General features: G+C 51.8%; 1 protein-coding gene across 1 annotated transcript in view; it reads right to left on the bottom strand.

The window, feature by feature from the left end:
* Positions 1 to 3,739: 3,739 nt before the first annotated feature.
* Positions 3,740 to 12,768, bottom strand: part of TUBGCP3 (tubulin gamma complex component 3) — a gene marked incomplete at both ends in the record, with an annotated part of 66,530 nt that continues 57,501 nt past the window's right edge. Inside the window, 3 exons of the mRNA XM_080690124.1 lie at positions 3,740 to 3,898; positions 5,849 to 5,965; positions 10,813 to 10,953. Coding sequence (XP_080546250.1) covers positions 3,740 to 3,898; positions 5,849 to 5,965; positions 10,813 to 10,953 — 417 coding nt within the window. The remainder of the gene's footprint in view (positions 3,899 to 5,848; positions 5,966 to 10,812; positions 10,954 to 12,768) is intronic.

Below are 12,768 nucleotides of genomic sequence, written 5' to 3' on the forward strand. Positions count from 1 at the left end.
CCAGGAAACCGCGCCAGGCACAGGCCACACGCCTCAGCGAGCGTCAGCGCAGGCACAGGCCTCGCAGCCCAGACAGCCCCAGGCCCCGCCCCGCTGCCGCACATCCCTCTAGTCTTCCGTGTTGGCCTGCTTGGAACTACTGTGATCTCACATTGACTTGGGCCTGCTGCCGTTGAGAACACGGACCGCTACACTGTAAGCAGGCTGCCCCGCTCTGCTGCTTCTCCCGAAGTATCAGCTCTCACTTTATTTGGTCAACTCTGTCATGATTTTCCTTAGTACTTTTAGTCCTCAGTGTCATGTTATGAAAGTGTTACAAATCCCAAGATTATAAAATAATTCTTTTTTCTAGTAACCATAATGCTTCTGTTTTTCATATTTAAACTAACGCCTCTAAACTGTTTTGTGATCTGAATTTAAGATCTTAATTTTTTTCCACATGGTTTTCTGGAAAACATTTCCCTCAGAGCATCTGCCGAATGATCAAACATTTGACAAGGCTCTGCCGCGAGCCTTCATCACATACTAAAGTTCATGAACACTATGACTGGCACTTGGGGACACTTCTATTCCGTTGGGGATTCTTTCAATTCCTATACTATACTACTTTATATCCAACAGCTTTATATTTTGGGTAAGTGGTTTGGCAAATTTCCCTTCATTTTTTCTCTTATTCTTTCAACAAATTAAAGCCAGGTGTGGCAGCACATGCTTATAATTCCAGTACCTGGGAGGCTGAGACAGGAGGACCACAGGTTCATGGCCAGCCTCAGCTGCTTAGTGAGGCCCTCTGCAAATTAGTGAGACCCTGTTTCAAAATAAAGAATAAAAAATAGGGCTGAGGGTATAGCTTGGAGGCAGAATGCCCCTGGGTTCAATCTTCAGTACCACACACAAAAAAAAGGATTAAAACTTCTTGGAAGTTTTGAAATTGTAGCTATATTGAAAGAAAATAACAAGGTTGAAAGAAAATACCAAACTACTACTGGTTAGAAACAATACTGAGCTGGGCATGGTGGCGCACGCTTGTAATCCCCGCGCTTGGGAGGCAGAGACAGGAGGATCGCGCAGGTTTGAAGCCAGCCATGCGCGCTGGCTTAGGAGACCCTGTTTCCAAATAAAAATGTAAAAATAGGTCTGGGAGTGTAGCCCGGAGATAGAAGGGCTTCCAGGAACCCCAGTACCACCAAAAAAAAAAAAAAAAAAAGAAACAACACTGAAATGACCTATATAAAAGCATGTGATATAACTCAAGTGTACTCAAGTGTTCCGGAGATGAGTCACAGTGAAAAATATTTATTAAGTAATAAGAAAACTCCATATGCGTTTGATTCGTGAAACAACAAGCCAGGAGGGAGATGGGAGATATTACATGTGCACTAAGCAAAAACAAACCCTGTGTGGCATGGTAAAGTGATAAACAATACCAAGAAAGGTGCCTTCAAAGGCAAACTAGAAACAAACTTTGGTAAATGTGCCAGGGAGAAAAAAGGAAATTACAAATGTTTTTAGTAATACAAATATTTCTTGGTAATACTGAAAAGAATAAAAATATTGAAAAGAATGAAAAGAATGTAACTTAAGAGTGATTATTCTGAAATTTATGAAAGCACCCACGTAAAAATGTATGCTAACAAATCTGAAAGCCTATATAAAAAGATGGTCCTCAGAGAATTACCTCACTTCAGAATCCGGGGTCTCGTCTCGTGTCATGGCAGAAAACTAACAAGCTACTGTACGATCTACCCACTAAAGTGGCACTGAGTAATTCACACCCCGTTAAGCTGAGGGGCTGTCGGAACAATACCCCCCGGACTGGGGCTTTCTTCCTGAAAGGACGGAGGCCTCTGGGGGGGCGGAGTGGTCTAAGCGGCCCTTCTTCCAGGTCAGCCCCCCAAAAGCCAAGGCTCAAGTTGGGAAGCGCCCAGTGCCACCTACCTTGCACGCAGGTGCCATCGCCCGATTGCTGCGCCCTCCTAGCCCGTGAACTGTGGTGACTCCGGAGCTCTCCACGTGGCTCTGTCAGCCAGCACCCACTGCAATAGAAACAGAAGCTCTAACTGGAAGCACTGTGCTAATGGGCGGCACTCACCTGGCAGAGCAGCGGAGCCACTGGCAGCCGTATGCTGGGCACTGGGCGTGTGCTGCGCGCAGGCTGATCCCCACGCAGCCTCCGCATGCGGCTCCGGCCTGGCCTGGCCGCACATCCCATCTGGCTAGTGGCAAACGTGCCCTCGCCCACCTCACGTGCTTTGATGCTGGCGGCACTGGCACTCTCCTGTCCTGTAGGGGAGAGTCTTGTGCCCGGGGCTGGAGCGCAGAGGCAAGCTTGCCCGCTGCCTCGCTGACCCTGCCCAGCCAGTGGCCCGCTCCCGGGTGGGCCAGGCCAGCCGAGCACTCCACTAGCACTTCCTGAAATGCCCTGCCGCTCTCCACCGGCCGCCCAGGACAAGGGCACCTGCGCAGCGGCTCCTCTGCCGGTGCCAGCACCCTTCTGGCCAGGGGCACTTCCTGGAGTGTCTTCTCCTGAGCACCAATGCTTGGTCAGGGCTTCAAGTCAGAGTGGAAGCAGGACCCGAGGCCAGTCCCAGCGCCACCTCTGCCGCCTCTGCTTTCCACTCTCAAGGACTTAACTAAACTTAGCTCACACTCCAAGGATCATTTGAGGGATCCACACCGGAAGGAAAAGCTGCAGTGCCAGGCAGCGAGGACGCAGCCCGTCACAGGGTCTGCGCCCATAGTGCACACTCATTTCTTGGTTCCACAATAATTTATGTGCTAACGTGAATTATCAATTTCCAACCCCAAACCCCATAAGTGAACCATCTCTTTACAGACTATTCAAGAAATAAGAGATCTGAAAGATAAGTGACTTTAATTTTCTAAGTTTTCATTTATGCAACATAAAAAAGGCATATTTATGTGACCTGATATGACATTTACAAAAACAGTCCCCCCAACATCTGGGCAGTAGTATATAAATATTTACAATGAAAAAATAGGCAAGGAAAGAGGGGAGCGCTATCATCCAAGTCAAGTCTTTCTGTCAGAATTTTGAAAATAAAACCCTTGATTCGTCGTCACCTGTATTTACACCTGGTTCGGGGTGGTCGGAGAAGCTTGGCTACACTGCTGCGGGTTCTCTTCTGTCTAGTGCTTGTGTTCTTCTGTACTGCTGAAGAAGTCATCTGGAATATTAAACTAAATATAAAATGTAAACTTTGGAAGAAGAGAAAGAATGAATATGTGAAGGCAATGTACTAGGTACATATGTTCTCACTGAGGTTAGGATTTTATAGCACTAAAAACAAAATAAAACGCTCTATGTGTTGTCTTAGGAGGATATCTTGTTTCCATTTGATTATGGTAACAAAAACTTCCCCTAAAGAAATGTTAAAAAAAATAGCATGGACACTACCATGTCAGTTCATGAGTACATCACTGTCCTTGTTGTGCTAAAAGGAAACTAGGTTTTCTTAAAAAGTGACAAATATTTTAGGTTGCATGAAAGAGTGCTGAAGAGGCCCAGACATCGTGGTGTCTTCGACTATGAGACTTCCAGAATGAAGGCGAGCGGTGTGAGCCAGACTGTTGACCTCGGCGGCGTCACAAACACGTCCAACTCCAGCGTCGAAAACACTTTAATTCTACCAGCCGCCATGCCGTGGAAAAACCCCGCAGCGCGCCAGCTGCCAGGCCTGGTGAAGCGATGTCTAAGAGCTCCTGGCACCGTGCTGAGTCACATGTGGGAACTGCGGCGCCCGCGCGTGCCCAGCGACACGCGGAGCCTGGGCTCCCTGGCTTTATAATGTTCATTAAAGTCCAACCTGAAGCTAAGAAACCGGAGGCTTTCGTCAGGGCTGGTCGTCAGCAACACCAGAAACTGCTGCACGATGCTCTGAAGAACGAGAGGAAGGTACACCGACTTCAGAGGACCGCCGGCCCCGTGCCCCTCAGCCTCGTCCTCCCCCGACCACCGGCCTTCAGCAGACACCCCCACCGTGGCAGCTGTCCAGGGACCGAGCGCCAGCCACGACTGCCCACATCTGGAGTTAACATAAACACTGAGCCGAGCTGGAGACTGGCTGAGGAGCCAAGGCCCATTAACTCAACCTCGGGGCTCTGTACAGAGGATGCAACAGGACAAAGTGCCTCAGACTTTGTCCTCACAACAGGGCAAGCGTCCTTACGGGCTCCAGGGGTCGGCAGTGGGCATGCCCCACACAGCTCCACAGCAACGTCACTGCCAGGGGGCGCCAACACCCGTGGACCAGGGCACTGCTGTCCATCCCGGTGGCGCAGGACAAGAGGCCCAGGCACCTCAGCATCCGCCCGGCCCGAAGGCCTCCCTCCCGAGCTGGGCTCCAGGCAGAGCCCAGCTCATGACCCCTGACTACGCTGAGGCTGCCACGTGAGGACCAGCCGTCCTTCTAGGAAACAGATGGAAGCCACTAAGGAATTATAATGCCAGAAATACAGGCAGTGGTTTCCTGTAGGAGATGACACTGAATCACACTGAATGACTGTGAACTGAGGCCAGGAGACCCGGCCATGCTCAGGTGGGACCTGGCGGCTCGCTCTCGCAGCCAGCGCGCAGCGGCTGCAGGCTGGCGCCCAGGTGCTCACGGGGCAGCTTTCCCTGCTAAGGAAGGAGATGTGAATGGTAGCGACTTGTGGGGGTGAAGGCGGCAACTTGAGCAAAACTGGGATAATACTGATTTAGACTACTCGTTTAAAGACACCAACTCTGTCAGGAAAATGAGTAATCGCATGCCAAATCAGCATCTCTCCAAAACAACCAACTGGCTGAATTTTTTAAATTATACGTTGTCAACCCGGGTGTGGTGGCGCACACTTGTAATCCCCGCGCTTGGGATGCTGAGACAGGAGGATCACACAGGTTCGAAGCCAGCCTCAGCTACGTAGTGAGGCTCTCAGCCACTTAGTGAGACCCTGTTTCCAAATAAAGTATAAAATAGGTCTGGGAGTATAGCCCGGAGGGAGAAAAGCCCCTGGGTTTCACCCCCAGTACCACACAAACACACACACACACACACACACACACACACACACACAATAACAAAATTATACACTGTCACTTTACAGCTGCACAGCTTCCTATTTTAGCAGCGTGGCACTAACCACCAGGCATGCGCTCTCAGGAAGCAGAAGTGCATGGCACACACACAGTAGGGCCAGGGAACTTAACACCATGCGGGCCCCGGGCCGGTCACCAGCCTGCCCTCTGGACCAGGCCAGTGCCAAGGTATGACTATTTGCCAACAGGATAAATGTTGCCCTTAGCTATGCAGGAAGAACCTGAGCGGGAGAGCGGGAGGCCGTGGAGCCGGGCGGTGGTGGGCCGCAGTGAGTCGGAGCTGGACGGCCCAGGGGCTCGCGCAGACCCATCCTGAGGGCCCGCTCCACTGGCTCAGTAGTCACCAGCAACCAAGTGGGAAATCAGCCTCAGTCCTTCTCATCTCTATTTCTACCTCCCAACTGAGAAGTGTTAGGAGGAGAACCAGGCCCACCGACTAGGAAGACGCAGCGCAGCAGGCAGGCAGGCGGCCTCTGGTGGTGGCTGGCAGGCAGCAGGGTCGGCTGCCCCAGCCGGCACTCTCAGCTGGCACAGGACCCAGGGCCAGCGCCCCGCAGCAGTTCTTGTCCTGGCTGCACAGCCACCTCCGCCCGGAGGACCTGGAGGGAGTCCCAGGAGGGAGCAGGGGCTGCCCTGGCCCTACAGCCCTCCACACACACAGTCCTCACTGGGCACTGGGTCCCCCAGCCACCCACCGGGAAGCAACTGTCAGCCAGGGAAAAGGCCAAGCAGCCGCACCCTCATACGCACCTGGTAGAAGTGCGTCAGGATCTGCAACTGGGAACACATTTTTGGTATAGACTCTCGGAATTCAAGAATCCTCCTGTTCTCCTCCTCCTCCTCAGCAGCTGTCACTCCCCACTGGCCCTGAAGAACCAAAAGCACCACATTTAACTCCCAAGGCCTCCTGCTTTAGTAACGACGCCAGGGCCGTGGCGAAGTAGGCGCCTGTCCCGAGCTGACCAGGCTGCGGCTGCTGGAAACACACGCCTCTCGGCAGGTCGGCTCCTCGGCTGCCGCTCCTGGGGCGCTGCCGCTCCCGTCCCTCTCCCTGGCAGGTCATGGAGGTGTCTGTTTCCGTTTATTTTCAATTAATGAGGAATCTGATGATCCTTGGAACCAGCATAGACAGGAGCTATTGAATTGTCTTTATTAATATGCAGAATTATATTATTAGAGTTCCCGAACTTTTGCATTTCCAAAAGAAACCTATCCTTGGTAACTATTCTTTAATTTCTTTGTGTGTGTGGTCCTGGGGTGGAACCCAGGGCATTCTACCTCCGGGCTACACTCCCAGACCCATTTTATATTTTATTTGGAAACAGGGTCTCACGAAGTTGCTGAGAGCCTCACTAAGTAGCTGAGGCTGGCTTCGAACCTGTGCAATTCTCCTGTCTCAGCCTCTCAAGTACTGGGATTAAAGGCATGCGCCACCACCCCCAGCACTATTCTTTAAATTTCTGATTTTTTTTTTTAATACCGGGGCTTGAACCCAGAGGCATTCTACCTCAAAACTACACCCCCAGCTCTATTTCGTTTTATTTTTAATTTTGAAACAGGGTTTTGCTAGGTTTTGAGACGGCATCAAATCCACAATCGTCCTGTCTTAGCCTCCCAAGGACTGGAATTACAGGCGTGTGCCACCGCACCTAGCTAAATTATTTTTTCACTCAGAGTTTATCTAAACTTTCCCCTCATATTCAACACTGGCTGCTGCCACTTCCCGAGTGGAATCAGCCAGGGTGTTTCCTAGCCAGGATCTGGAGGGCCTTCCCAACAACTCAGGTGGCCGGGCACCGAGGGCTTCTCATGTGCCCAGGTGGCCCCGTGGCGGCAGAGCTCTCTGGCTCTCCTTGAGAGCCGTTCTGGGTTCTCTTCTGGGGTCACACTGTGTACCGCCACATTCTCCTTTCTCTCCTTCCCACGTTTTCCGCAGCGCTCTGCTGGCGCCTCCCCTGCCTGGACCTCCCCCACTAGCAGGCGCACTGGGCTCACGGGCCAGGCAGACAAGCGCTTCCCCAGGGCCCTAGTGGGAGCTTAGCTGGACACACCTCTCCTGCCGTGATCGCTGTGCCTGTTCCCTGGCCCTCGTCACACTGGTGGCTGCTGGTGTTCGAGGGTAGGATTTCTCATGACACAGCCTGCGTCCGTCAGAGAGCCTGCAGGACTGATGGCTTCTCTGGCAACTGAGCTGTTGTCAACACGCCGAGTTACCCACGTCCTCAAGCACAGAGACCTAACCTGGGCAACAGCAATGCCGCTCCTCTTTGCCACCCAATTCTAGAATAAGTGACCTTCACGTTTATATATTTAACAACACATTTATGCCCGTTTGACCTGTTTATGAGCTTTAAAGCAGTACCTAATGCTGCCTGGCCATAAAGATGGAGAGATCGTCGTACTTATGCCACTCCTCACCTCTTCTCCCCACAGCTTGTCCTTTATGTCTTTAAAACATTCTGTGTGGGGGAGTAAAATGGGAATCAAACCCAGGGCCTCTCGCATGCTCCCTGAGCTACACCCCCAACCCTAAACAAACCTTTAAATGTGCTATCCAACTGCAGTGTGCTGTGTAAGAAGTGCAGACCTCCAGAAGGCTGAGCCTGCAGCTATGGGGAAGGCTGTCTACACGCCCGTGGCCGTAAATGCACTGGTTCTAATTTTGTTCTCATGCAATTGTCCTTTCTCTATCCCAGGCCTTATTGCCACATAAGTCGTGGCCTTCGTTATTTCCACTGTAAAGCCAAAGCAGATAGCACCCTGGGATTAGACGCACAAGCTGGCCCTTTGCTGTTGCTCAAGGCTGCGGCACAGCAGCAGGCATGACACTTCCTCCTCCATGCTTTAGGCTCACCTGGGGCCACGTGGTCTCTGTTGAAACCACTCAGCTGTTGCTGCCTGAGCCAAAACAACCACAGAAGGAGCAGAAACACGCTGGGCGTGGTCAGCGCTGCACCCACAGGCGCAGCAGGCAGCCCGCCGGCCCACGGTCCATGGCCCCGGGCTCCCAGCACTGGCTTGCACCGCTCCTTACGGTCTTATACCTCAGCGTTCCTTTAACAGCATTTCTTTTAAAATCCCACCGTTTGTTGCTGACAGAAATAAAATTCATTGCTACATATGAACCTTCCTTCTTCCCAGATGCTTTGATAAATTCACCTATTTATCCCAACAATTTTCCAGACTATTTTCGGGTTTTCTGTGCTCACAATCACAACTCCTGCAGAAAGATGGGCCTCTTCCTCTCCCTCTCTCCCTTTTCATGGACAGCGGCGGCAGCTCGGAGCCCCTCCCCATCTTGGGGACAAAGCTCCTCGCTGCACCGACGAGGAAGCCGTGCTGGAGATTCCCATGCAAGTCTTTTAGCAGATTCTACTTGACAACAAATGACTTTTCATATGAAGTTTTAAAATGTGAATTATAGCATTTTATAAGAATAATACAAAGAGCTTCGTGGTCCTGGAATAAGCTTAAGTATGGTAGAACATGTTTTCCTTTTGGTATGTCCCAGTCTGCTAATACTTTGAGTTTTTATATCCATGTTCATGAGAGACTACAATTGCTGGACTGGCTAAATGTTTTGTTTTAAAACTGAATTCAAATTAAATACCTTACATAATTCAATTTTGTTTTATAAATAAGAGCAATCCCTAAAAAATTAAAAGCAAAAATAAAAGCAATCGATGTACCTGTACATTTAGTTGGTGGAATAACCTGAAGGGCATTACAGTGAGTCTGAGTGCACCTACCAAGTAGGATTTAATCTAGGGGGATGCAAAATAATGAAACGATTTTTCCAGTAACCATATCAATTACGATACTGCTGGAGACAGTGACATGATTGAGACAGTTGAGTGTATGGGCGTGGGTGTTGTAAGACAGCAAATAACGAAGTGTGCTCATGTTAGAAACCAAGATTTTTCAACGCTTTTTTTTTTAAAAAAACGAAACAAGTAAAAGACCTTCTCTCCTAAATCTGAATTGGAAATATCATAGCTGTAGGCGTTCTGAGAAGAAAAGTGGGGGGAAAGGAGAGAAGAGCCCTGAAGTGAAGGAGAGAGAGCCCTGGGGACTCCTCTGCCGAGAAGCTCGAGAGGATAAGGACAGAATGCGGGAGAGCCCTGGACTCCTCTGCCAAGCCAAGAGGGTGAGGACGGGATGCTGGAGACTCTGAAGGACCCCTCCACCAGAAGAGCTCGAGAGGGTGAGGATGGGATGCAGGAGAGCCCCAGGGACCCCTCCACCAAGCATCTCGAGAGGGTGAGGACGGGATGGGCTGTGCTGCGGGCAGAGCTGACCTCCACCACAAGGCATTCGCAGGAGGGTTCTGAAAACCCAAGGAGTCGGCTCACTTGATCTTCAGAGCTTCAGTGGAGCTCAGGTCTAAAATGGCTGCTGCAAAAACCATTTTGCCTTTGGAATTTCTATAACTGCAGGTATGATTTCAGATCCACATATCTCCCGGGTCCTTAGGAATATCTGAGTGAGACACACCAAGTAACCCTGTGCTTGTCACATGGTGGCTCCTCCAACACTGACCGAGGCACCCGGCGAGAGCCTTCACCTCCCCACGACGGACCGCTTGCAGCCACCCCACAGCCACAGCCTGGAGGCCCACTGGCTTTGTAGAACTTGAGATCGTTTAGAACCCTCCGGGGCAGACTCTCTAGGGACAGGTGGGCAGTTTTAAAAGCAAGAGCGATGCTGGGCGTGGTGGCACACGCTTGTAATCCCTGCCCTTGGGAGGCAGAGACAGGAGGATCGCGCAGGTTCAAAGCCAGCTGCGCTGGCTTAAGAGACCCCGTTTCCAAATAAAATAGAGCTTTGGGAGTGTAGCCTGGAGGTAGAAGGGTTCCACCCCCAGTACCACCAAAACAAACAAACAAACAAACAAAAAAAGCAAGAACGAAGGCTAGCATTTGCTGAACACTCGCTCGATGCTGAACAACTGGCATGCATCAGGAATCGTGACTACCTCCTGGAGAGGCCAGCCAGCCAGAGGCACGGAGCCTCTGCAGTGAGCCGCAGTGAGGGGTTCGCAGTGGGTTCCCACCCACTGACCTGGCTACCATGGGGTGCGGGCAAAGCCAGGAGACTGTGCGCACAACACCAGGGCTCTTGTCCTCACTCGCCAGCCGAGTCACGAGACGGAGCGGCGATGTCAACGGAACAAGCGTCAGAGAAACGCCTGGGCGCTCTGGGCGCTCTGTGCCTGGGCTGCCGAGCCACGCCTGGAAGCCACACGCACCAGCCAGGCTGAGCAGCTGCAGCCACCGAGCAGCCCGAGAGCGAACATCTTGAAAAAGCAAGATGACAAGCAGTCCTGCAGAGCTGAGCTGGCTGAGCGGAACCTCTGCAGTCTGGGTCACTGAGAATACACTCCAGTCAGGTGAACAGAATAGCCTTCCATGCAGAGGTCTGGCTCACAACCCGCCAGGGAGGCGGGCGCATGGTCTCTGGGCTTCAGGCCGCAGAGAGGCGGCCTCCAGAGACAGGAAGGCCAGCAGCGGCATCCCGACGCTGAGCTCTGGGGTCCTCCCAGGTACGGCTCTTTTTCTCAGCTTTAAGACGTGATGATGGCAGGGGTAAGCACACCACACGTAAGTGGTCAGAGCACCCTGACTCAACGGAGGCACCCCAGCAGGCAAGCTGCCGCTGCCACTCTGGCAAGAAGTCCATTACTCAAGCTGATAAACCCACCGGCAAAACCCTACCTCAGCCTCACTCTGCTTCTTCTTCTCTTCAAACTGCAGTCGCCTCTGTAACTCTTCCAGGGCGGCTCTGTATATTGCATCTTGAGCACTTTGAAGTTCAATAATTTGATCAAACACAGCTCTGAGTTGATTTAGAAGTACCTGAAAAGCAGCAACCATTTTTCATTACTAGAACTTCAACATCATGCTTAGCTTTTTTAATGAAGTATTTCTAAGTAGAAAAAAGGCCCTTGGTGTGGGTTATCCTCTCCAAAACTCCGATACTGCAATCTGGCCCATGGCACAGCAGTGGTGGAGGGGCCTGAGGGGTCTGGTGCTGAGGGCTGGACCCAGGAAGGGCGGAGGCTGCTCTCCGGGGATGGGAGTCGTCCTGGGAGTGAGCTCTCAGTGTGGTAACATCAGGGAGGAAGGCGGACCAAAGAGCCAGGTGGAGATGTCAGTGGTATCCCGACAGCCAAAGCCCACGAGTGGAGTGAGCAACCCAGGCTGCATACAGGTGTGGGGAGAGGAGCTAGCAGCGCACAGCCAGGCTCAAGAGAGCCTGGGAACTACATGGGCTCCTGGTTCCCTGGCTGCCGGGGAGCCGCTCAGGCCTCCGCTACCCCACGGCCAGAACCACCCCACAGTCAGCGAGGACATTCCAGCACCCGTCCCTGTGGACACGCACACTGCGCTGCCAAAAGACGTGCCGTATGGCCGGGCGTGGTGGCGCACGCTTGTCGCGCAGGTTCGAAGCCAGCCGCGCGTGCTGGCTTAGGAGACCCTGTTTCCAAATAAAAATGTAAAAACAGGTCTGGGAGTGTAGCCCGGAGGTAGAAGGGCTTCCAGGAACCCCAGTACCACCAAAAAAAAAAAAAAAAAAAAAGACGTGCCGTATGAGGGACAGCGATTACCCAGTGCCGGCAGCACCGGCAACAGCTGAAGGAGTGCTGGATCTGAAGGGAGGCAAAACCAGCAAGGGGCTTGCTCACTGCTCCCAGAACAGGAGAATGCAGGCGCTGGTATGGCAGAGCACAGGATCGCGTGCGCGCTCACTTCAGGCTGTCACTGTATGAAACGGTCCTCAAACCACCCAGCAACAATAAAAACTGCGGCGCTGGCTTAGCGAAGGACAGGGGTCTGAGACTCCTCGAGCTAGGCGCGTGTGACCAACACAGGCACACCACTATCAAAAGCGGCCTGGTCCTGGGGAGAGGTCTTATTTTATGATTAAAAAAAAAGCAAGACAAAAGGTGGAGATAGCTTATTTTTCTCTTTAAATGGGGCTTTATGTCTCATTTTTTTTTTTATTGTAGGCACTTAAGAAATAAGTCATCTTTGGAACCGTGACTGCACCTGTGAGGCGGTGTGCGATGCTCTGCTGCAGGAGTCGGGGTGCGCAGGCTGCTCCCAGGGGTGCTGCGGGAGCACCTGCTGCAGCACCTCCAGCCAGCACCGGCTTCCTGTGAGTCAGGACTTCCCTCAACGTTGCAGACAAAGCAAAAACGCACACACCTGAAGCTGCCGTGCCACGGCCTCCAACTCCAAAGGTATGTGTCAATGGAAAAGCCTTGGTTTTCTTGGCAAGCAATAAAAACACTACACTTAACATCTTCAGTTCTGATTTGTAACTGTAAACTTTTTAAGTAACGATTTGCGTCAATAATGAAATACTTCATTTTATATAATGGTTTTCTTCTTTAAAAACACCTCTCGTGATTAAATAGTGTGTGAAGAGTACACCTCAGCAGGCGTGATTTCAGGAACTACGGGCCTTTGACAATGCTCCCGCAGTGAAGCTGGCCAAACCCGACAAGCAGCCTGCACCAGTGTCGCCTGCACACAGGAGACCCTCCCTGGCCTCTGCTGCCTTCGAGGTTATTCGCTAGCGGCAAGAACGAGGACAACGGTGTGTTCCGCTCAACTCATTCCCAGCAAGGGAAACGCCAGTGTCAGTGCCACGAAGCACTGCTCGGT

Source organism: Muscardinus avellanarius (genome assembly GCF_963383645.1).
Source record: "Muscardinus avellanarius genome assembly, chromosome: 2".
NCBI classification, from domain to species: domain Eukaryota; kingdom Metazoa; phylum Chordata; class Mammalia; order Rodentia; family Gliridae; genus Muscardinus; species Muscardinus avellanarius.